The sequence below is a fragment of the Carlito syrichta genome, unplaced genomic scaffold (genome assembly GCF_000164805.1).
Source record: "Carlito syrichta isolate Samal-C Ts95f unplaced genomic scaffold, Tarsius_syrichta-2.0.1 Scaffold282654, whole genome shotgun sequence".
NCBI classification, from domain to species: Eukaryota; Metazoa; Chordata; class Mammalia; order Primates; family Tarsiidae; genus Carlito; species Carlito syrichta.
Genome location: NW_007226750.1, coordinates 55366 through 81699, shown reverse-complemented (window position 1 = coordinate 81699; position 26334 = coordinate 55366). Strand labels below are relative to the sequence as shown.

At 38.9% G+C, this 26334-nt stretch overlaps 2 protein-coding genes and 1 pseudogene across 2 annotated transcripts in view; 1 reads left to right on the top strand and 2 right to left on the bottom strand.

Moving 5' to 3' along the window:
- Positions 1 to 970, bottom strand: part of LOC103254498 — a 1490-nt pseudogene extending 520 nt beyond the window's left edge.
- Positions 1 to 21297, bottom strand: part of PIGN (phosphatidylinositol glycan anchor biosynthesis class N) — a 154649-nt gene extending 133352 nt beyond the window's left edge. Inside the window, exon 1 of the mRNA XM_008052575.2 lies at positions 21084 to 21297. The gene's annotated coding sequence lies outside the window, so the exon portion shown is untranslated. The remainder of the gene's footprint in view (positions 1 to 21083) is intronic.
- A 289-nt stretch (positions 21298 to 21586) lies between these two features.
- Positions 21587 to 26334, top strand: part of LOC103254497 (lisH domain and HEAT repeat-containing protein KIAA1468-like) — a gene marked incomplete at its 3' end in the record, with an annotated part of 45927 nt that continues 41179 nt past the window's right edge. The window contains exon 1 of the mRNA XM_021709776.1: positions 21587 to 22335. Coding sequence (XP_021565451.1) covers positions 21813 to 22335 — 523 coding nt within the window. The remainder of the gene's footprint in view (positions 22336 to 26334) is intronic.

The following is a 26334-nucleotide window of genomic DNA, read 5'->3' as shown; positions in this document are numbered from 1 at the left end:
GAGCCCCCTCGCCCAGCTGGAGAGGGAAGAAGAGACGGCACCAGAGTCGGTTGTGAGAACTGGACGGTCGATGTTTGCTCTTCATAGCAGCAAGGGCTCAGCGCGAATCACCAAACGAGAAACACACGTGTCCGTCGGGATTTTAAAAGCGCAGTCTCGTTCTGAGAGAGTCACTGGACGTGGGTCAGGTCCAGCAGCGCCAGCGAGCTCAGGCGGCGGCACCGGCACGGACTCGGGACCCTGGTGGGCGAGCTGGGAGCCCGAGCCCCGGTGGTGTCTCCGCTTCCGCCGTGCTGGTCGGCGGCTCGCCCCACGCCGGCGGGGTGTGAGCCCAGCCCCGACCCTCCTCCTCTCCAGATGGGCAGCCGGCCGTACAGAAACTGGGGTGTGCACAGGAAGCTTCTTCCTCCCGAGGTCACTGGGTCTCTGAACGTGAGGGAGAAGCAAAGGTGTCCGACGAGATTCCCCATCAGCTCGTCAGTGACAGTGGAGCTGCATCCAAGGATGACCCGCGGTAACAGCCTTAAACCGTGCCCCAGGCCAAAACGACACAATCGTGTCTCTGTTCAGCTGGGCTCAGGTGTGAAGTACTGACATGATCAGAGGAGGCATCGGCAACTGCACACCCATTGCCAAGCCAGCGATCACGATGCTCTTCCAGCTGAAGAGCCTGAACAGATGGTCCGCCGGCCTGCCCCCCAAAGCTCCTGCTTCGAGTCGTGTAGAACACCGATATAAGAAACATAAATTGACCAAATAAAGAAATCCAGTTCCCGGGCCCACAGGAAAATGAAAGGTGGCAATGAGTGGCCTCCAGATCTGGAAGCGGGAGAGGAAGGCTTCGGCCAGAGGAAGAGGTAGGCCGGGCTGAAGAGGCCGAGCTTGCCGACCGGGGGCACCGCCACGCGGGCGGCGAGCCAGTGGCGGTGATGGCCGGGATGCTCCTGGACCAGTCCCCGAAGTCCGACATCCTTGCCGCTCAGGCCGCCGGGACGACCTGGCCCCCAACTCCCCAAGCTGGCCGGGAGCGGAGGGTGTCGAGGCGGAAGTAGCCCTTGGGGGCTGCAGAAGGCGGAGACTCGCAGACTTGGCGCCACCGAATACAGACCAGAAAAACACAGTTTTTAATAAATTCGTTCCAAGTTTTTTGGGGGCCCCCCTCACATGATTAACTTTTTTAAGTGGTACTCCAGTGAACAAATGAATAAGAAAGTAAAACAGCCTTACCACTGATAGGAAGAAAGTATGAGTGGTCTCGGTGAAAGATCAAACCAGCCAAAACATTCCCTTAAGCCAAAGGTCAATTCAGAGGAAGACCAATTCTCTAACCTCTCTAGCTAGGTAGTTTCATGAGATTGAAGGAAAGAAGCCATCTCTATAATATAAAAGTTCAAGGTGAAGCAACAAGTGCTGATGGAAAAGATGCAGCAAGATACCAGGAAAATCTAAGATCGTTGATGAAGGTGGCTTCACTAAAAAACAGACTTTCATTGCAGACAAGACAGTCTTCTATAGGAAGAAGATGCCATGTAGAATTCTCTTTCTTTCTTTCTTTCTTTCTTTCTTTCTTTCTTTCTTTCTTTTTTTGAGTGGGAGTCTCTGACACTCAGGCTGAAGTGTAGCAGCACGTTCATGGCCACCACAACCTCGACCTGCTGGACTCAGGGGATCCTTTCACTTCCACATGCCAAGTAGAAGGAACTACAGGCATGCACACCAACACACCCAGCTAATTTTTTTTTTTTTTTTTAACTGTAGAGAACAGGTCTTGCCATATTGCCCTGGCTAGTCTCAAATCTATGGGCTCAAGCAATCCTCTCACCTCTGCCTCCCAAAGTGCTGGGATAATAGGCATAAGCTACTGCGCCCAGCCCATGTAGAATTCTTATAGCTAGAGAGGAGAAGTCAGTGCATGCTTCAAGCTTCAGTGGATATGCTGACTCTGTTTTTAGGGCTAATGCAGCAGGTGACTTAATTTCAGACCAAGGCTCATCATTCCAAAAATTCTAGAGCCCTCGAGAATTAGGCTAAATCTACACTGCCTGTGCTCTATAAATGGAATAACAAAGCCTAAGTGACAGCATATCTGTTTATAGCATGGTTTACTGAATATTTTAAGCCTAGCATTAATACATACTTTTAAAAAAGATTACTTTAAAATACAACAGTTCATTGACAATGTACCTAATCACCTAAGAGCTCTGATGGAGATATACTGAGAGATTAATGTTGTTTTCATGCCTGCTAGCACAACATCTATTCTGCAGCCCAAGGATCAAGGAATAATTTCAACTTTCAACCCTTTTCTCTTGTTTTGTATAAAGAAACAAAGTCTCCCTATGTTGCTCAGGTTGGAGTGCAGTGGCTATTCACAGGCACAATCATTGTACACTACAACCTAACTCCTGAATTCAAGCAATTGTCCTGTCTCAGCCTCCTAAGTAACTAGAACTACAGGCGTGTGCCATCAGGCACAGATCAAGTCTATTATAATTTAAGAAATACATTTTGTAAAGCCATAGCTGCCATTGGTTCTTCTCATGGATCTGGGCAAAGCAAATTAAAAACCTTCTGGAAAGGATTCACCATTCTAGATCCCATTAAGGGCATTCACGATTCATAACAGGAGGTCAAAGTATTAACATTAATAGTTTAGAAGAAGTTCACTCCAATCCCCATAGATGACTTTGAGGGGTTCAAGGTGTCAGTAGAGGATGTCACTGCAGCGTGGTGGAAATAGCAAGAGAACTAGAATTAGAAGTAGAACCTGAAGATGTGACTGAATTGCTGCAATCTCATGATAAAAGTGAATAAATGAGAAGCTGCTTCTTATGGATGAGCAAAGAAAGTCGTTTCTTGAAATGGAATCTACTCTTGGTGAAGATCTGCAGACATGGTTGAAATGACAGCAGGGGATTAGGAATATTATACAAGCTTAGTTGATAAAGAGCAGCAGGGTTTGAGAGAAATGATTTCAATTTTGAAAATATTCTACTATGGGTAAGATGCTATCAAACAGTATTGCATGTTACAGAGAAATATTTTGTGAAAGGAAGAGTCAATGATGTGGCAAACTTCATTGTTGTTTTATTTTTAAAAATTGCCACAGTGACCCTGACCTTCAGCAAACACCATCTTAATCAGTCAGCAACCATCAACATCAAGAAAAGATCCTCCACCAGCAAAAAGAGTATGACTTGCTGAAGGCACAGATGATCGTTAGTATTTTTTGGCGATCAAGTATTTTTAAGCTAAGGCATATACCTTGTATTTTTAGACATAATGCTATTATACATAATAGACCGCAGCATAAGTGTAAAAATAACTTTTATATGCACCGGGAAACCAAAAAATTAGCACAGCTTGTTTTATTGCAGTGATCTGGAACTGAACCGGATATATCTTCAAGGTACACCTGAATACACTTTAAAAAATAGTTTGCACATATTTACTTCCTGATCTGTGGCATGTCCTTTCATTTCCATGATGTCTTTTAAAAAACACAAATTTGAAATTTTAATGACGCCTACTTTATCAATTTTAATAGTTTACATTTTTATGTCATGTTTAAGAAAGCTTTGAGTACTCTAAGGTGTCTAAAATTATTTCCTTCTAAAAGTTTTAACATTTTAGTTCTTATATTTGTATCAATTCAATTATTTCAATTTTGAATTAATGTTTAAAAATTTGTTGATATGTGTCAAGGTGAAGGTGGTTTACTTTTTTTGCATATACGTATAAAAATGTTGGACCGTAAGTTTTTTTACACTTTGACCACATACATGAAACAAACTGTCCATACAAATAGTTTATTTCTGGATTCTATTCAGTTCTACTGGGCTACATATCTATCTTTGTGACACCACATTTTCTCTTTTTTTTCTTTTTTTGGAGTTGGAAACTCACTCTGTCACCCAGGCTGGAGTGCAGTGGCATACTCATGGCCACTGCAGCCTTGACCTGCTGGGTTCAGGTGATCCTTCAGCTTCAGTCTTCCAAGTAGCTGAAACTACAGGCATGCACCAACTAAGTTTTTTATTTATTATAGAGACGAGATCTCACCATGTTGCCCAGGCTGGTCTCAAATTCCTGGGCTCAAGCAATTCTCTCACCTCTGCCTCCCAAAGGGCTGGGAAATACAGGTGAGAGCCATCATGCCTGGCCCACATGTTCTCATTATTTGAAATCAATAAATTTTAGTCCTGCAAATGTGTTCCTTTTCAAAATTGTTTTAATGACTCAAGATTTCTTACATTTCTAAGTAAATTTTAGAATCAGCTTGTCAATATCTATAAAAAAGCATGATGACATTTTGTTTGGAACTAAGTTAAAACTATAGAAAAATTTGGGAAGAACTGGGAACAATACTTAATCTCTCTGCCCAGGAATACAGTATAACTTTTTATTTATTTCAGTCTTCTTTAATCTCTCTTAGCAATGTTTTATAGTTTCAAATGTATAGGACTTGTCATCAGTTTTTAAATCTACCCCATGTACTTCATAATTTTGGTACTATTTCAATGGTATTTTTAAATTTCAATTCATCTTGTTAGTTTGTAAATCAACACTGATAATTCAATATTGACTTTGTACCCTGCAACATTGATAAACTGTTATAATAGTTTTTGTACCCATATCTTTTGATTTTTTTACAGAAATAATTATGTTATCTGTGAATAAAGAGTTTTATCTCTTCTTTGTCAGTCTTTATGTCTTTCATTTATGCCTCATGCTTTCTAGAATCTCCAATATGAAGTTGAAGAGAAGTAATTAACAGCAGAAATCCCTGCCTTATTTCTAATATTAGGGTAAAAGTTGTCTATTTTCCAGGTTTTTGTAGATTCCCTTTATTAAGTTGAGGAAGTTCTCGTTTACTAATATACTGAGCGTGCTAAATGACTGAATGGTGGACTTTGTCCAATACTTTTTGTTGCAAATGTTGAGATAATCATAATCATTTGATTTTTCTATTTTATTCTATCAATGTGGTGAATTGCATTAATCAAATTTCAAATGGTACATCCATCTTGCATTCCCAGAATAAACTTCATTGTTGATTTATTGTTTATTTATATTGTATATTTATTTGTTGTTCATGTTTAGCATTTTTCAGCAAAGTTTATGAAATATATTAAACTATAATTTTCTTGTAATATCTTTCCCTGGTTTTGGTATCAGACAATGAGTTGGGAAGTAATGCTGCTGGTGCTGCTTCTATTTTTTGGAAGGCTGTGAGTAGAATTTGTATTATTTCTTCCTTTAATGCATACCAAATTTACCAATGAAACCACTGGCTTGGATTTTTCTTTGTGGGAAGCTTTTAATCATTACTTCAATTTAGTCACATATACATCCAGATTATCTATTACTTCTTGAGTGAGCTTTGGTAGTTCAGGAATTTATCCATTTGTCTGTTTCATCTAAATTGTTAGATTTATTAGCTAAAATTATTCATAATAGTCACCTATTATCCTTTGTTTTGTCCTCTAATCCAGGAATCAGTCTAGAGATAGGCATCACATTTAGTTGTTCAAAGTAAGTCATTTTCTTCAATTCTGCTAAGTTTTATCCAGAGCTAAACTACATATGGTATATTTAGATGTACAGATGCTCATATTGATTTAAATACCTCCTCTTTATCAAAGAAATCCTTCTTAATGTACTTATAAATAAGCAAATATCTATATCATTTCACACTTGCATTGGCATTTATAAATAACTCTCTGGATTTATGTTCTTTCTTGTCTCATTTGCTATTGCACAGCTTTGCTAAATAAAGTATCAAAGTCTACATGTTAAAGGATAATATACATTTTCCAAGGCTTACTGAAGTAAAAAAACAAACATTTTGACCTTCTTAAAACTATAACAGTCAACATAATCATTTAGCTGTTACATAACAGTGAGGGTTCTAATGAAATCACTGAGTTAATTTCCTTTTCCATAAAAAAAAAAGAGAAACATCATCAGCCCTATTCCATTATAGAAGTATTGTTGGAAGTAAATAGACTCCCAGTGACAATCTACAATCTACAAACGTAAAGGTATTAGCTATACTAAAAACAACTTGATTGTGAAACAACCAAATTCATATTTTTAAAATTAAACTGTCAATAGTTGAGTGTACGTTATATTGAAGAAAGCAATAGAAGAGAAAAAGATATACTTTCCTGCCAAAGTGATAATTAAGATTAGAACTTCATATTGGTGATGGCAGTAATGCAAATTCCATAAATAACAAGGATTCTGATAATAACTCTACTCAGCTGTTTATTAGGCCACAGTCTATAAAAATTTTAAAGGCAATTTGTTGTCTACTCTAGATGGGCTTAGAGATCAGATCCCTAGCAGATTCTGACACTGGGTAACCTACTAAAATTATCTGAGTCTTAGGTTTCTCACCTATAAAGTGTAGATAATACCAATGCCTACAAAAATGGTTGTAGGGATTCGAATAAATGTATGTTAAGTACCTGGTCCAATGCTTGACACTCACTAGACAATAACACTTCAGTAATGCTTCACAAAGATTAACTAAAAACATTATGAACATTAGACTGGTCATATATTCACTAAATTCTGTCAATTCAACCTCCTAGTTAATTCTCTCCCTCCTTCTTCTCCAAATGGAACACAAGGAAGAACAAGGGGCAGTAGCTAAACAGCCTTCTACATTTCATTCCTCATCTTCCTATTATCTACCTTAGAAACATTTCCACAGTAGCACCTAATTCATTACTGTAATTTTTTACTTTCAATTTCACTTACAAAATTATGATCACTTCAATACAGTCCCAGTCATTTCTATATTCACAATATTCATCTACCTGTGGCTGATCCATTAAGTAAATGTCTGTTGACCATGTGAATAACAGATGAAAAAGTATGGTCATCTGCGTCAAACTTTCATCTTACAAAAGAAGTTGAAGACCAGAGACATGAAGTGTTTGCTTATATAATACTATCACTTATTAAGCAGCAGTAAAAATCTAGTTAGGTGAGATGAATGAGTAAACAATTATAATGAGTTAAGTTCTACTACTGACACGCTAACACTTAGTCATTGCATTATGCAAGAGAAGTTTATGTTATTCAAATTTTCATTCAAAATTTTTCTGACCCATCAAATTAATATTATTAAATATTAGGAATTAATTAAACCAGTTAAATTAACTCTAAAGCATTATTTTTTAAAGCGATTTAAGTATCACAATATTTTTAAAACTTTTTATCTCATCTGACTCATCTTCCAACCAATACCTTATATATAGCAACTAACTGAATAGAAAAATGAGTGTTCTATACAAATTAATTAGTTCTTATAAAAATGATAGCTTTAAGACAATGAGAGAATTTTCAAACTGCCACGCACTTCAATCCCCTCCCTAGTAAGAAAACAACTTTTATATATATCCGAAAATAACTGCCGTAGTCAAATCAATTCATAACTTCTTGACTATAGACTTGCAATGTTTATTACTACTAAATACTAATGACACAAACATACATTTAGTATTCTGCAGTGCCCAGTTGGCTCTGCTTTCAAAAAAACTTGTGTTTTCACTTCTCCATACTCACTGCCATCACATAAGCCCATCCTTTTCTCACCTAGATCACTTCAACAACTTATAAACGGTTTCCTTACTAAACTACAGGAAACTACATAATATCAATTTTTCTCTTCCGCCAAAGTAACAATATAGTTTACTCCACAAATTGTACTAAATTTCATTTGTCATTATGCTTCATTCTACTTGTCCTTCAGAAAGTTTATACACAGGTGCTGATCCCAAAATGCAGGCACTCTTTAGCCCATGCCCCACAATATTTCCAGTTTGTTCCCTAGCAATGTAAATCAGTTCACATCTCTTCCCTCCTTAAAATCTGTCAGTGCCTTCCTATTGTTCCAGGAATAAGAGCCCGTCTTTCTATTATCTCCAAGGCCCTGCATATGTTTCCCACTAATAATGGCACCCCATCACCACTTCTGTCCTAGTCAGCCCCACTGACCATCCTTAGGCTCCTAGGACAGGCCAAGTTGTTGTTGTTTGCCGTAGTGATTTAACACTTACTTCGCTTGAATGGATTCTCAACCTTCAGATCCCAGTTTAAATGTCCCCTTTTCAGATGATTTCCTGACAGTACCATTAAAAAATAAAAATAAAAAACTCCTTACCTATTCTTTTCTATAATAGTAAAAGTATCCTATTTATTTTCTTCCTAGCATTTCCAAACTTTTTTTTTCTTTTAAAGATGTGGGGTACAATTCAGGGTTAGGTATACAAATGTTCATTATGCAGGGACCCTTGTTGATGAGGTATGCCCTGCTCCCCTGGCAGTTTCCCACTACTTCCAATCCCACCCACCCTCTCCCCTAGCAGTTTCCCACCAATCCCTTTTTCATAGTAGTATGATAATTGTTCAAGGTCTGCTTATGAGTGAGAACATAAGGTACTGTTTCTGTGATATATCACTGAGTATGATAGACTCTAAATCCATCCAAGTTGCTGCAAAGCCCATATGTTTCTCCTTCTTTATGGCTGCATAATAGTCCATTGTGTATATATACTACAATTTTTTTATCCAGTACAGTTCTGATGCGCAGCACAGTTGGTTCCTTGTTTTTGCTATTGTGAATAGTGCTGCAATAAACATCATGTGCAGATATCTTTTTTTGTAGGATGATTTGAGTTCCTCCGGGTATATTACCAAAAGGGGGATTGCTGGGTCATATGGAAGGTCAATTTCCAGTTCTTTCACTGTTTTCCAAAGAGGATGCACTAGTTTGCATTCCTAACAGCCGGGTAGAAGCATTTCTTTTATTCTGCATCCTCACCAGCATCTGTTGTTGCTTGTTTTATTAATAATGGCCATTCTTACTGGGATTAGATGGTATCTCAGTGTGATTTTGATTTGCATTTCTCTGATGATGAGAGAGACTGGACACTTTTTCATGTGTCTGTTGACTGCCCGTATCTCTTCTTTTGAGAAGTGTCTATTCATGTCTTTTGCCTGCTTTTTAATGGGGCTGATTGTTATTACCCTCTCAGCATGTTTGAGTTCCTTGTAGATCCTAGATGTTAGGCCTTTGTCAGGTATACAGCTGGCAAATATTTTGTCCCATTCTGTGCGCTGTCTCCCTGCTCTCTTGATGGTTTCTTTTGCTTTGCAGAAGCTTTTCAGTTTAATGAGGTCCCACTTATCTCTAATGGCGTGAGCACTTGGGGTTTTGATCAGGAATTGGTTGCCAATTTCAATTTCGATAAGGGTGTTTCCTGCATTTTCTAAGGTTCTTATAGGTTAAGGTTTTACATTTAGGTCTTTGATCCACTTAAGAGTTGATTTTTGGGAACAGTGATAGGTAGGGTTCCTGTTTCAATCTTCTGCATGTGATCAACTGGTTTTCCCAGCACCATTTACTGAATAGGTTCTCTCTTCCCCAGTAGTTGTTGTTGGAGGCTTTGTCAAAGATGAGTTGGTTGAGAGATTGAGGTTTTGCTTCCAGAATCTCTATCCTATTCCATCGGTCTATATGCTGTTCTTTTACCAATACCAGGCTGTTTTGATTATTGTAGTCTTACAGTAAAGTTTGAAGTCTAGAAGTGTGATACCTCCTGTTTTGTTTCTTTTGCTAAGGATTGTTTTGGCTATTCATGATCATTTATGTTTCCATATGAATTTCTGTATTGTCATTTCCAGGTCTGAGAAGAATGATGTTGGTAATTTAATGGGTATTGCATTAAATCTGTAGATTGTCTTTGGTAGATTGGACATCTTAACAATGTTGATTCTTCCTACCCATGAGTATGGAATATTTTTCCATTTGTTTGCGTCTTCTTGGATTTCTTTGAGCAATGTTTTGTAGTTCTCATTGTAAAGGTCTCTCACTTCTCTGGTTAGGAAGATGCCGAGGTATTTCTTTTTTTGTGTGTGTGGCTATTGGGAATGGGATTGTGCTTTTTATTTGGTTCTCTGCCTACTTGTTGTTGGCATATAAGAATGCGACTATCTTCTGCACATTTATTTTGTACCCCGAGACTTGTCCAAAGTCCTTTATCAGTGCAAGCAGGTTTTTGACAAATTCTCTTGGATTTTCAAGGTATCAGATCATATTGTCAGCAAAGAGGAATAACTTGACTTCCTCTTTTCCTATTTGGATACCCCTGATTTCCTCCTCTTGTCTAATTACTATCGCTAGGACTTCCAACACAATGTTGAACAAGGAGGGTGAGAGTGGGCAGCCTTGTCTTGTTCCAGTTTTCAGGGGAAATGTTTCCAGTTTCTGTCAGTTTAGCAATATGCTGGCCATGGGTTTATTGTAGATAGTGTTTACTAGTTTGAGGTATGTTCTTTCTATATCTAGGTGTTTGAGAGTTTTTATCAAGAAGGGATGCTGAATTTTATCAAAAGCTTTTTCTGCATCTAATGATATAATCATGTGGTTCTTGTTTTCACATCTATTGATATATTTAGTTACATTTATGGTCTTGCGTCCTGCATCCTGGGGATGAAGCCTACTTTGGTCATAGTGGATGATTTTTGAGTGTGTTGTTGGATCTGATTTGCTAGACTCTTGTTGAGGATATTTGCATCTACGTTCCTTAGGGATATTGGCCTATAGTTCTCTTTGTTTTTGCTGGACCTTTACTCAATTTGGGTATCGATGTGATATTAGCTTTGTAAAATGATTTGGGGAGAATTCTATCTTTCTCAATTGCCTGGAATGCTTTCAGTAGGATTGGTATCAGCTCCTCATATGTTTTGCAGAATTCTGCTGTAAACTTTATTTTTTAATGTGCATCCCCAGACTAGAATACAAAGGTAGATTGAAGGCAAAGACTGCCTTTCTGTTCACTCATCCTCATGGCCTAGAGGCACAGTTTAGTAATTTTGCAATTAATTGGTGGAACGAATGAACATATATTGAGCTTTATCTGATGATTTCCTCCCAGTTCACTGGAAAGTACAGTTAAGGTTCATCAAGTCAAAGAGAAATTTCAATTATCTGGGGGAAGAGAAGCACTGACAAAAAGGAAAAGTCAAGGTACCTGAGCTTCCCTCAGGTACCTTAAGAACCACCACTAGCTAATCAATTTTTCCAGTTGGAAAGTATAGGCTGTATTATCTCATATTTCATATATAGAAAACATTTAAAAGTGAACAATAAGCTTGAGGTGATTTTTATTTAAATAAGTTATTCAATATCAGAAATATAAATAGGTTAAACACAAGTATCTAAAAGAATTCCACAAAGGAAAATCAGATGAGAATATAATTGATATTTTTCCTCTAACATTATATTAGAGAGAATTACTTTATCAAGTAATGACTTCTTATCCTTATCTCTACCAGAATGCAATGAGACAGAATCCCACACCTCTTTTCAGAACAATTTCAATACCTGTAGCAAGGAAGAAAATATACAGTCACAACTAGGCAAGCACCACAGTAACAATTACTGCCAGCAAGATCCACTGATACATGCTAAAATCACTGGGTGAAAATTTGAGGGAAACATAATATCTGCAGTCTCAAAGAATCTTCCCCAAATATTTATTACAAAAGAAAAATACCACAATGGAGAATTCCCTTCAGACATTACCTAAACGAGTGGTTAAGGCTAACATAACATGTAGTAAGACATCCTAACACCATGTAACCCTAATAGGATGCACTGAGAAAGGCACAATATGGTAATCTTGGCAAAAGGATATGTGATATTCTTACCAAAAATGTATAACCTCAATCTATTAACGGGAATATATGAGATAGATCCAAATTGAGATACAGTCTACAAAATAATGAACTAATACTCTGTTACTAATGGAAGAGGTTAAAGAGATGCAGCAAGGGAAACTAGGTCAGAAAACAATAGTGGTAAAAGTAGTAAATTTCAACTAAGATCTATAGCTGACAGTATTATACAAATGTTCATGTACTAATTTTGATAACTGTACTACGTTTATGCAAAATGTTTACATTAAGTGAAATTGGGTGAGGGTATAATGAAACCCTGTACTATTTTTGAAACTTTTCCATGAATCTAAAAGTATTTCAAAATAAAAAGGTTAAAAAAATGAATTTAGAGCCAGAATCTATACTCAAAAGATACATTGTTATAGTTATAAACCACAAGTTTTATAGCTAGCTTTGATTTCAGGTAACCTTTGTTCTTGTCAATAAACATACTTGCTAAACTTACAGGTGATTCAGTATTCACATTGTAAACCATACTAAAAAGCTTACTAATTAAATTTGGTGTTCCACAAGTCTTTACAGCTTTGTTCACTTGTCTTCATTCTTTTTGCTTTCTGTTCCTCAGATTGGATAACTTCAATTGTCCCTATGTCCAACTGTACTGACTCTGTCTTCTACCTATTCAAACTTGTTGCTGAACATTTTGTTTCAATTATTGTCACTTTTAAGCTCCTCTATTTCTGCTCAGTTCCTTTTAATAATTTATCTGTTGATACCCTTATCTTGTTCATATATTATTTTTCCTAACTTTGTTTAGTTCTTTGTCCACAGTTTCCTTTAGCATTTTGATCCTATTCAAGACAACTGATTAGAATCTTTTTCTACTAAGTGCAATGTCTGGACTTTCTTAGAGATGGTTTCTGTGGATTTATTTATTTATTTCTGTGATTGGCCATAATGTCCTTATTCTTTGTTTGCCTTTGTAAGTTTTTGTTGGAACTTGTATTTTGAATATTACATTGCTGTAATTCTAGAAGTCAGATTCTCCCACTTACCCAGGGTTTACTTTGTGGATTTTTGATGGTTTCAGTTATCTTTTATTTGGTAATTTTTCCAAAGTATTTTTTGCAAAGACTTATTCTTTTTGTGTGTGGCCATTAAAGTTTCTGTTCTGTTATATTAGTCACCAGTTAATGACCTAATGTATTGCAGCCTGGGACTCAGCTGAAGCACGTCAGCACTGTCTGGCCACCTACAACACAGCCTTAACTCACCTTTTACTTGTCCAGAGACCACAGTTTCACCAAAGTAGAAAAGCCTAGGGACTTCTGAAATCTTTTCTGAGCATGCCTTACGTATAATTTGGGGGGCGGAGGGAGCTGGGGCTGGGCGTGGAGAGAAAATACAAGTCACCTTCTGTATCAGTCACTCAGAAAACTACTAGACAGGTCAAAATGCACAGCCACAGTATTTTAAAAATAAGGTCTATACTAAACATGAGCAAACCACACCAGGAATGTGGGCCATAGTTCCCACAGTGGTGAATGGGGATAGTACCACAATGGATTAAAAGGCCACAATACTTTCTAACTGAAATTCAGCTGCCCTTTTCTTCATTAAGCAGTCCCCTTGTTGCTGTAAATGTCAGATCAGATTCTAGAGTTGCAAAAAAGCTGATTCTGTCACTCTCCATCACCGTATATTTGTTTCAGTGGAGGAACTGACCCTTTAATAAGCACCCTACACTGCCATTTTCTGTAACGTCATCTAGAGACTGTGTTTGTTTTTGTTTTTGTTTTGAGTCAGGGTCTTACTTTGCTGCCCAGGCTAGAGTGCAGTGGTGTGATCACGGTTCACTGCAATCTCAAACTCCTGGTCTCAAACAATCCTCCAACCTCAGCCTCCCAAGTAGCTGTGACTACAAGCATGTACCACAATGCCTGGCTAATTTGAGACTATGTTCTTAACCACTTGCAATATTTAATAAACGTAAAGAAACTTGCCATGTGAAGCATGAACACTGCCAGTCAAAACTGTAAGAAGAGTTGGTAGTCCCAGCTACTCAAGAAGATGAGGCACGAGGATCACTTAAGACCAGGAATTCAAGGCTGGCCTAAGATCAAGGAGAAACCCTCCTCTTCCCACCGCCTCCTCCCAAGGGAAAAAAAAACAAACAAACAGAATCACTCCAAGATTAGCAGGTAAACTATCAAGCCATGTTAATAAGCACTGGTTCATTTGCTTCTTTATTATTTTAGGGTATATTTTTATCATGATTTGTTGCTTTTAATTGAAAACTGTGACTTTATAAAAATCCCATGTAAAACTAATTTTCAAATTTTCTCAGGCAAATGAATCAATAGAGATTGTTCCTTATAAAAATGATTCATGCCCAGTTATACACTTGAGTTCAATTTTTTTTCTCTACATCTCATGCCCTTTTTCTGTTCCACAATTTCATCCAGGATAGCACAGGATAGTTAGTCATCATGTCTCCTTACGCCTATCTAGGCTGTAATAATTTCTCAGATTTTGCTTGTTTTTATGACCTTGTAAGTTTTGAGGAATACAGGTCAGCAATCTTGTAGAATGTCATGCCATTGGGATTTGTCTGATACTTCTCTCATGATTAGACTGAGTTATGAGTGTGGGGAAAAACCTCTAAAGGTATAAAGCATCATTTTCTTCATAGCAAATCAAAGATATATACTAACATGACTGATCACTGTTGATATTAAAATTGGTCACTTGGTTGAAGCATTGTCAGGCTTCACCACTGTGAAGTTTATCTTTTTTCTCCCTCTTTCATACCGTGCTCTTTGGAAGGAGGTCTGCACAGGAGTGAGGAGTGGTTATGCTCCAACTCCTGAGAGCATGAAGTATCAACATAGATTGATATTCTTCTATATGGAGGGTATAGATTTTAACCTCACCCAATTGTGTGAGTAAAAGCCAGCTGTCATTCTACAAGTTTTCATTAACATAATCATCACCATTTCCACTCCTGGATTCCCCATCTTACTTGTTTTTTGCCAGTACAGATGCAAAGTCATTATTCCTTTTACAAACTTATTCTAGTCAGGACTACCAAAAAGTACTATAAATAATCACACACATTCAAAACATATATCCTATAACTCTTCTAAAATTTTTTTGAACATATCCTACAGATAAACATTGTTCCCAGTTGTCATTACTACAAATAATACTGCAATTAAGCATGTGTTTTATGGTAAAGTTGGGAGATTTTTAGAATGACAAACAATAGAGTGTTAACTCATCAAAAAATAATTTGGGGCTGGGCTTGGTGGCTCAGCCTGTAATCCCAGCACTTTGGGAGGCCGAGGCTAGTGGATTGCCTGAACCTGCGGGTTCGAGACCAGCCCAGGCAACTTGGTGAGATCTCGTCTCCACAATAAAATAGAATAAAAATTAGATGGGCATGGTAGCACATGCCTGTAGTTCCAGCTGTTTGGAAGGCTGAGGCAGAAGGATCGCTAGAGTTCAGTAGGTCAACGCTGGGATAGCCATGAGTATGCCACTGCACTCCAGCCTGGGCGACAGACTTAAACATAAATAAATAAATAAATAATAATAATAAAAACTTGGAAGATTACAATTAGCCTTCTTTCCTTTTTTAAAAAAATAAAACAGAATAGAACAGGATAAAATAAAAAATACATCATATCACTTCAGAAGTAGTAAATGATTGTTTTGGAAAAAGTATATTTTATTTTTTTCCTGTGTGTGCATGCATGTATATCCATGCGTGTATGTAACACATTATAGTGAAGGATTTATTTCAAAGTCTTCTACGTACAAATAATATTGAAAGCCATCTCTATAAGAGGAATTGCTCTAATAAACAGAATTTTCAGCTTGACAAGATACTAGCAAAGTGCCCATACCAGTTGAGATACCTTCTAACTATATATGAGAGTTCCAATATTCCTAAATTCCCGCAATTGCCTGATATCATCATATTTAAGTCAATCTGAACAGGATGAATTGGCATCCTGTTCTTTGAATATTTATTCCCTTGATTACTAGTGAGGATGAACTTTTTTGTGTGTTTTTATGGGCCCATTGCCTAGTCATATCCTTTGATCAGATATGGTTAGGGTTGTTGTCCTTTTCTTTGACTTGTGCCTTACAATTATGTATGTGTTTACATATAGCTAGATATACATATTTATATATAAATCTTGTTCATAATATGTTTTGTTAAAATGAAGTTTTAAACTTTAATACAGTACCATCCATCAAAGTTATTCTTTCTGCAGTGACTTTTTTGTGTCTTATACCAGCGGTCCCCAACCTTTTTGGCATCAGGGACCAGTTTCATAGAAGACAATTTTTCCACAGAAGGGGAGGGAGGGTGTGGATCATCAGTCATTAGATTCCCATAAGAAGCGTGCAATTCACAATAAGGGTTCATGCGCCTATGAGAATCTAATTCTGCAGCTGATCTGATGGGAGCCTGAGCTCTACTCACCCACCTATCATCTCCCACTGTGAAGCCTGGTTCCTAACAGGCCATGGATCAGTACTGGTCCACAGCCTGAGGAATGGGGGCCCCTGTCTTATATATAGAAGAAAACTTCCCTTGTTCTTATGTCACATATATTCTTCTAACAGTTTTAGACTTTTGCTTTTAATTTTGCCTTTACATAATTATTTAAAATTTATTTGTGATCAAGTGTGTGGCTCATGCCTGTGATCCCAGCACTGTGAGCAGTTGAAACGGGAGGCTTGCTTGAGGCCAGAGGTCCGAGACTAGACTGAGCAGCATAATGATATCTAATGATAAGCAATAAACTATTTATTCCTAATGAAATACTATACAAGCACTGAAAATGAATTAAGCCACATCTCTGAAAATGACACATCTCATAAATGTAAGGATTAATAAAAAATTTTAAAGGCACATACTGTCCTTGGTAAAGACTCAAGTATTTGCTGAATAAAGTGTTCAGAATTATCATTTCAAAGGTAAAGTGCAATATGCACTGCAGCCACTAGAGGATGCCTTGTTTCTCTTTTTTGTTCCTCCTGAACAAGACAGAAAAATTCAAAATGCTTTAAAAACAAAACACTTTTTATGCTAAAGTGATTTACTATATATAAAACTGCAGTGATTGAAAAATATTAACATTCACAAACTTCTTATTTTATTATTACTAAGCACAGGTATATTAATCAGTATTATTTCTTAGTATTTCTCTTTTTAAAAAATCACATTTTATTCGGATGTAGCGAAAAAGAAAACTGTTAGCCATGGCTGAGTTGTTTGGAAAGCTCTGAAATAAATGCATAACTATTAAATTTTTTAAAGATATATTCACGTGGCAATAGAAATTATCTAGTAGTTCCATAGAATGTTTACTACACTCTGAAAAACAAGAAAACATTAGATATTACTAATACTTCAAATCGACCAAAAACTGGCATTTAGAATGTAACTTGTGGTTATTTTAAGGCTATTAAAGACATAAATATTTAAATACTAAAGTGACTGAAGCACTTGTTTAAAAAGCCATCTTTTATATTTTCTTTGCTAAGGTACAAACTTTAACAGTTATCCTCATCATTCAGATGAAATATTAGTTATAAAGGCCTCGATAAATGAAAATCTTGCCAAGTAGATGGGAAATTTCCCAATACTATGAATAATAAGCTATTATAAGTAGAACTCAGCAATTATTAATATTCTAGTGTTTACTACTTCTTATACATTATTAACTGATAACTAAACCTTGATGTATTCTGGAAAAGAAATGCACCTACTGGGAAAACTGGGCAGTTGACTTGTTATACAAAATCACACAGACAAGTCCATGGTTATAGAATGGGAAGTATTATAGAAGCAGAAAACTAGATTTGCATAGGAAGTTGGTCATGAAAGAACCTCTACATTCAAATTCTTACAACTCTCTGAGGAAACATTTAAATCTATTTCCAACTTGCATTTTTGAACTCAGACCCTAAGGTAAAGATACTCCCTTTCAGCCCTATTGACTTAATTGCTTTTTCAGGGTCTAGCTGCTAAAACAATTGATACAGTAAGTCCCTTACATACAAATGAGTTCTGTTTTGAGTCCTGTTCCTAGTTCTGCTCTTAAGTCCAACAAAATTAGCCTAGGTACCTAATACAACTGGCTATATAGTACTGTACAGCAATAGGTTTATAATAATTTTCATACAAAAAAAACAAACAAAAAATAAACATTTCTAACCTTACAGTACAACACCTTGAAAAGGTTGAAAGCTGCTGTAGTGCAGTACAGTACAACAGCTGCCAAACAGGTGCTGGCATTGAGTGAACAGGAAAGAATTACTGACTGGAGGAGGGAGAGGAGGTGAGATGGTAGAGCTGAAGGTGGTAGAAGATGGAGGGGAAGCTACAATTCCATTCACACCTGATGTTGTCGGCACAGGTTCTGGGTCCTTCCTGGTTTCAATTCTATCTACCCTCTTGAAAAACCAACTCAGTGATGTTAGGTAGTAGCTTTTTTTTCTTGTCATAGATGGATGACAACGGCAGCACTGGATTGCATTCCAAACAGCTGCTGCACACTTCAGGTACCATTCTATGTTTGGGTCCTGTGCCTCAAAAACTAAAAGAGCCTCCTCAAATAAAGAAAATCCCCTTGCCGTTTCCTGCATCTCTTTGGTTTTTTAGTTACTTCCTCCTCTATTCTCTCTTCGTCCCTTGCCTAGGCCTCCAATTCCATCAGGTCTTCAATAGTAAGCTCCTCATGTTCCACAGCAAGGAGGCCAATGAAGTCATCCTTTTGCAGATCTAGCTCTGGCTTCTTGCTGAAGGTCACTAAGTCACTGAAGACCTCTTTGGACTCCTCTTCTCAAATCCACAAAAATTGTGAACAAACTGTAGGCAAAGTTGCTTCCACATGACAACGCATGCCAGACACGTGAACTAACTTATGTGATTGGACATGCAAGCACATGTTTGCATCTTTGAAAGTTTGCAATTTGAAGGTTCATATGTAGGGGACTTACTACATTTGTTTTATTTTTTAAGACCTGTCAAATGGTCTCAATATATGCTAATATTTCATTAATTAATAACAGACCATAATAACAATATTCATTGTGAACCAGGTACCAGGCACTGGGACAAGAACATTCACAATTTTGTGTACTTTCTTTATCCCCTTTCACAGACGAATGCAGGTAAGGCTGAGAGAAGTTACATAACTTTTTCAAGGCCTCACAATAAATAATTTGTAGAATTGGCATTTCTATATGATAAAAGCAATTTACTTCAAGAATCCTTAGTGCAGTAGGTTTCTAAATTTCCCCATTACAGAGATGGAAATACTGGATAGAAACAATCAATTTCTAATCATGCCCTACCCATGCCATTCACTAATCCTCCATTCCTGCAATTGGTTCCAGGAATTGGTTCCATCTTTAATCTTTCCTGCAAACCCAATTAAAATAAGAATCAGCAGCCCTTTTTGCTGAAATATCTAACAGGATACAATATTTGCCATTTTGATACTATTTTCCTAATATCAGAGTTTTTTATGTTTTTCTTTAATATGCAGTATATAAAAATATTTATCATTAAAATATCAGGAGCTAATATCCCATTTAAAAATACTTCAAATTCTTGGTACTGACATTATTTTTTTAAACTTCTAAGAAAAACAAAAATTCAAAAACCCAAAGCCCCATTCAAATGAAAATTTTAGTTTACTGAGGTTGGGTAAACTGAAATTAAAGCCTAGGCTTAACTGTTGGCATATCTTTACATGTAAACCAATAACCTGACCTAAGGTTATATAAGAATGCTCTGTTTTTATTTTTCCACAGAGCTGAAGGGAATACTTTACTGCTTCAATGTAGTATGTCACTTTACGGCAGGATATTCAGTATAGGTTAGGCATAGATAAGATTCTTGCAGGTGGTTTTTTTAAAAGGGTATGCATTCAGGCATTCTTTTTCTTATCAGCACACCAGACCTGACCACCCTGCAAACTGGATTCTGAACTTACCAGTGCAGCCCACCCTTTCAGTTCCTGGTTAGCATAATAATTGCTGTAAAACCCATCACATTTCCTGTTTAGGAATGTTCATCAAAGGTGGAGAAATGGTAATCAGCCCACCTTTTAGCTCATGGCTAGCATAATAAGCCCTGTAAAAATCTATCATGTTCCCTGTGGAACGCAAAGACACATTCAGGAAAACCCCACTCTCTTAGCTGATCAAAGGTGGAAAAATGATAATCGAAACTTGGGGCCAGATACCTGCAGCCCACCCTTTAACTCATGGTTAGCATAAAATTGTATAGGTATATCAAAAGCAAAAGCGTGTTCTCCTAAGATGTCCATCCTCATCGGGTATGCCTCCTTCTCTCTATCTAATGAACTCGATCTTAAAACTATACTGGATCCACCCTGAAATTCCTTTCTATGGCAGGTCAAAGAACCCACAGAGCATCACACTGCACCCCCCCCCACCTGGTCACAACTTACTTGACACTTGTAATTATTGCTGCCTATGTAATTTGGTGCTTATTGGAAACTGTACAGTAAGAAAGGAAACCTAAAACTAACAAAAGTGGCAATTTGTGTGTTAAGAAAATAGAAACGATCAGGAATAGCAGTCTAATAGTATTGACTGGAAAATATCCCCTTCACCTCCTCAAACTGTAAGCAAGGAATGACATAAAAGATAAACGTGGATTTTCTAAGTGTAGGAGTATACTTACTTTATGTGCTATCACTTGATAAAGAAAATCAAAACTCTAAAGCATCCACCTTTCAAAACCATGAAATCTAGCCTACATAAATGAGTCGGAAAGATTGCAGGGCGTAGTGGGAAAAGAATAGTTTTGGACATGTGAGAAACTGATGCTAATTCCCTTGAATACTTACTAGTGGAGTTGATTAGACCAGGTCATTGAACCTTTCTAGGTTTAAGCTGACTTATCTCTCTACTGGTGGGACAGCATTTGGTGTTTTGAAAGGTTCTGTTGTGCAAATTGTGTATTAAATTCTAAGTGCTAATTGAGCACCTAACAGTTGTTGTCCATGTCAAGGATGTTCACAGTTCCAGGCAAACCCAAACCTCACGAGCTGCATTTTCAGTTTCACCTCTGCGTTCCCCACGCCCAGTTCCCTGAGCTCCAAGACCTCGGTGCTGTCGCTAGGCCTCCCGGGTGCGCAAGCACATGGCAGGGAAGGAAGGGGTAGGAAGCTCAATTGTAACTACTGTCCTGGGCACTTGCTACCCACGTGCGGAGAAAATGTCACCCACGGGCAGCACACGGCGAGAACAAGTGAAGCGCACTAAAGGGGCGGCGCGCCCCCGGGCGAGAGGCCACCGTTTGTGCCCCACCACACCTCAGGGCACTTTACCTGGGGCTTATCCGGGTCAGGCCCGATCTCGGGAAGGAGGGCTCCTCAGGGCGAAAGCAGGACCTAGCGCCATTGAAGCTCCAGGGCAGGGTTCGCCTCTGCCCCCTGAAATGACAGCTAGGAGAGGTATCCCTAAGGCACCACCGCAATCGCCCCTCAACCACGGAACGCCTCCAAGGGCTACCCGGCCTCGCCTGCCCTCGCGATAATTCTCGGGCCAATCCCCCGTAGGTCCCGTCCCCTTCTTCCTTCTCCGGCCAATCATAGAGGAGTTATGGGCGGGGCTTTTCTTTTGAGCGGAGAGCGGGGCCTTCAATCTTGGCTCTCTGGTGCCGAGAAGAGGCGGGGCTGAAGCGGGCTGGGGCGGGGCTGGGGCGGGGCTGGGGCGGGGCTGGGGCGGGGCTGGGGCGGGGCTGGGGCGGGGCTGGGGCGGGGCTGGGGCGGGGCGAGGGGGCAGGGCAAGCGCCACTTCTCGCGAGACTGGAGACCAGGAAGACGGCTGCAGAATCGGGCTGCCGCTGCAGCCGCGACTGAGGCAGCTGGTGCTGCTGCATCCCAACCTCTTGCCTCCGAGCCTACGCCTGATCTCTAGGTGAGGAGGCGGGAAGTGGTCGAGCCGGTCAGGCCAGGGCTGCGCAGGGGCGCTGTGTCTACAGAAACTTCCGAGGGATTCAAGCTGCGGCCTGTCAGAGCCGGTCAGGGAGGCGCCCACACTCCTGACAGGATAAGATGGCGGCGATGGCGCCTGGAGGTAGCGGCAGTGGTGGCAGCGGCGTGAATCCATTCCTCAGCGATTCGGACGAGGACGACGACGAGGTAGCGGCGACGGAGGAGCGGCGGGCCGTACTTCGGCTGGGTGCCGGAGGTGGCCTAGATCCTGGCTCTGCGGGCTCACTGTCGCCCCAGGATCCCGTGGCCATAGGCAGCGGTGTGCGGCCGGGGCTCCCTGGGGAGGCGGCGGCGGCGGCCCTGGGGGGCACCGGGGAGACCCCAGCCCGCTTGTCCATTGATGCGATCGCGGCTCAGTTGCTGCGCGACCAATACCTGCTGACCGCTCTGGAGCTGCACACGGAGCTGTTGGAGAGCGGCCGCGAGCTGCCCCGGCTGCGCGACTACTTCTCCAACCCCGGCAACTTCGAGAGGCAAAGCGGGACCCCGCCCGGGATGGGGGCGCCGGGGGTCCCTGGAGCAGCTGGCGCTGGGGGCGCCGGAGGACGGGAACCGAGCACCGCGTCGGGCGGGGGACAGCTCAGTAAGTGCACGCAGCCTGTCACACTCCGACAGGGTCGTTGAGGCCGCGGGGAGTTAACTGCTGGGGAGAGGGGTTTTTCTGGGTGGGGACTGAGTGGAGGGACGCTTTGGGGCCCGAGAGCGTTGTGGTGGGGAGACCCTAGGCGGTGGGAGCAGAAGGATTCGACGGTGACTGTTCTCTCCGCCTGCCTCCAACCGTTGGCTGGTATTGCACTTGCTTCCTGGCTCCCCTGTTGGTGTCAGTGTCCGTAAAATACCAGGAGTTTCGAGGTCACTGGCAATTACAGGACTCCAGAAGGCTCCCTTGTAAACTAGCTTATTGCCATCAACCCTTTTCCTTTTTCTCCAATTGCCTGAATTACCCTACCGGGAAATACTGTTTCTTAAATTGCCCGCAGTAATGCTTTGGCGCGAAGTCAAGGATGGGAAATGTGGCCGCTCTCTCTACAAAGTCAGACACACTTCAGACCCTTTGTCTTTGAGACGATTTTGTCACCCCAGAATGGGGTTTTTCTGCTGCATAAAACTTGTTCTGTGTAAATAAAGTCGATGAAATTCAGTGTCAGTTGCCTGAATTTCAGGAGTGTTCAGAGCTACGGGAAATCCAAGGAGGCAGGTTCTGCCTCCAGTAGTTTTATCTCCCCATCCTACCACCTTGCAGGTTTTTTCATTGGATAAGATTCGAATTTTCTTTATTGCCTTGCCCCAGTTATTTTAGCAGCATAGAGTAATCGTTTATCCCATTCGTCGTATATTTATAAGCGTTTCTTACGGCTTGAAAACTTACTTATCAAGGTAGTACTGTGCTGTAGCTGTCCCAGCATCCATCCCCCTTTGGGGAGGCATTTTAAATTGTTTCTTACGAATATATGAGATGTTTTAGTGTGTTATATGAGGCCAACTGGAATTTGGCCTCATGCATTAATTCTGTATTAACAAATGTTAACATAAAATTTTTAAACTGTAGCCTAATTGATTTTTTGGGGGGGTGCGTCTCCCTATTTTTGAATGGTGCCAGAGACTTAAACACTGACAAACTTAGATGTAGTGCAAGTACAGAGTACATTTTCTATCAAGGTAAATCTTAACCACATTTCCTTCTTGGATATGGTATTTTCTCAGTAGATGTAACTTCCTTGGACTTACTATGTAGGGTAATCTTTTTCAGGAAGAGATTTTCTTGTTGCTGCCCTTTAAGACTATAAAATGTGACAAGGAGCAGTGTAACAAAATTGTTTGGTGGTGGTGGTGGTGATTTTTTTTTTTAATAAAAATAAATCTCTAAATTATCTAATGACTTTGACCAGGCAAGCTCTAGCTCAAATATCACCTTTGTAAATGCTTCCCACATTTCCCAGGCTTAGGTAGTTGCTTGGTTCTTTTATTGTACTTTTGAACCTACAAAACCTTTATCATAGCCTTTAGCCATATTGTATTTGATTTGTTGACAGTGTCAGTTTTCTTCATTCTAAGTTCTTCAGAGCCTTTTTTACATTGTCCTTGGCCTGTTGTTAAACATGATTGAATTGTTTCAGCTGTTTCCAACAATATTAGTATAATGAAATGAGTTATTCTTTACTTCATAGCATTATTCATTTAATCTTAAAGGATTTCTTAACCTTTCAGTCTGCTTTATTATAGCTTTATATCACTGTTTATGGTGAAAATTCCCCCTTATAAACTTTTTGTATTGAAATAATTATATTTATAATTTACTTTGTTAAAATGCAGTGTTTTAGAGTTAAAACTTCTAAATGCCTTTGCAGTATATATCTTTTTATTTTCTTGAAATAACTTGGGTGTTATGATCAAATATCACAAATATTCATGTGCGCCTTTGCTTTTCTATTATCCTCATTTATTTGGACCTGTTTTAGGCACTAGATATATATGTGCATGTATATACATGAAAATTACTATATTTTTAGTTAATACAAAGTAAATGAACTATGGGGGAAAAATAAAAATTATCCATAAACCCACCAATAGTATTTGCTTTTCCTGTCTTTAATGGTGTTTGACTTATCTTTGCTATGTATATATTTTAAAAAGCAAAAACTGGATTAGACTGCTTAACATCGTTTTGTGTTGACAGGCACTGTATCTTTCACCATTAAATTTGAGACAAAATTTCCTACAGTAAAATGCATCCATTTTAAGTGTGCACAGTTTGATGAATTTTGGCAAATGAATTAATCACTACCACAATTACAATATAGAACATTTTTATTATCTGCAGAATTCCTTCATTCTTTGCGCTTTTTATACTGACTCCCATTAGACTACCACTGATCACTTAGAACATGATTTCTCAGCCTGGGCCTGGGCACTTGATATTTTGGGCCTGAAAACTCTTCTCTGTGGCTGTTGTCCCGTGCATAATGGAATGTTAACAGCATCCCTGGCCTCTACCCACCAGATGCCACCCTACCTTATGCCATCAAAGCATGACAACCAAAATATCTCTATCATTGCCTGTGGAAGGAGAGGGCAAAATGTCCCCAGTTGAGAAATACTTCCATAGATAAGCTTTTCCTTTTCTAAAATTTTGTGTAAGTGGAATCATGGAACATTATGTGTGTGTCTGTCTTCTCTTGCTTGACATATGTTTAAAATTCGTCCATTACTTTGTGTGTATTAGTAGGTCATTCCTTTATGTTTTATCCTTTCATCTGTTGTTAGACGTTTGTGTTTTTTCCAGTTTGGGGCTATTATAAATAAAGCTGTTATTTATGTTTATAAGAAACTGCCAAACAGTTTTTCAAAGGAAATCATTTAAAATTTCCAGCACCAATGTATGAGTGTTCCCATTTCTACACATCCCCTAAACATTTGGTATTTTCAGACTTTTTAAGTCATTTTAATGAGAGTATAGTGGTATCTCATTGAGGCTTTAAACTTTATTTCCCCGATGACTAATAATGTTGAACTACTTTTCCTGTATCCTTAGCCATTAGTATATAATTTGTGAAATGTCTGTTTAAATCTTTTATTTTAGTTAGGTTTTTTGTTTGCTTGTTTTGTCTTGTTATTGAGTTGCAAGAATTCTTTGTATATTCTGAACCCAAGCCCTTTATTAAATAAGTTTTTTGCAAATGTTTTCTCCCAGTCTGGTTTGCCTTTTAATTTTCTTAACAGTGTGTGTTGTGAACAAAAGTTTTTAATTTAATCAAGTTCAGTTGATCTGTTTTTTCTTTAATGATTCATGTTCTTTATATCTTATATAAGAAATAATTACCTACTTCAAGGTTGCAAAGATTTTCTTCTAGAAATTTTATAGTTGTAGCTTTTACAGTTAGGTTTTGATGGCTGGAAGAATATTTAAATGAAGGTGTCATAAAAGAAGAGCTATTTCTTAAATATTCCTCCTATAAGCATGCACACAAACTTTTAGTACAGTTTAAGTTGCGTTGCATGTCAAAAATATCAATGCTGGTAGGTGTCTTAATTGAGTCAGAAAATAGATAACACTAAAATACTTATAAAACTGTGTTTTGATGATTCTGACTAAACTCCTGATTGCAAAGTTATTATCTCTAAGACTGGGCTACTGTCTATTTTTGAAGGTCTTCTGTATTCAATTTTTGGTTTTTGTTTTTTTTTTTTTTTTGAGTTGGAATCTCACACCGTTGCCCAGGCTGGAATGCAGTGGCACACTCTTGACCACCCCAGCATCAAACTGCTGGACCCTGGCTATCCTTTTGCCTCAGCCTTCCAAGTAGCCGGAGCTACAGGTGCACGCTACCATGCCCGGCAAATTTTTTATTTTTTGTTGTAGAGATTAGGTCTCACCAAGTTGCCCGGGCTGGTCTCGAACCTGTGGGCTCAGGCAAGTCACTCACCTCGGGCTCCCAAAGTGCTAGGATTACAAGCTGAACCACCGAGCCTGGCGCTCTGTATTCTATTTTACCATGTTGATTATTACTACTTGAATATGATTTTATAATACTCGATAAGCATTTATTGCTTAATTATAGGCAGTGTAAAGATTGGTCATATG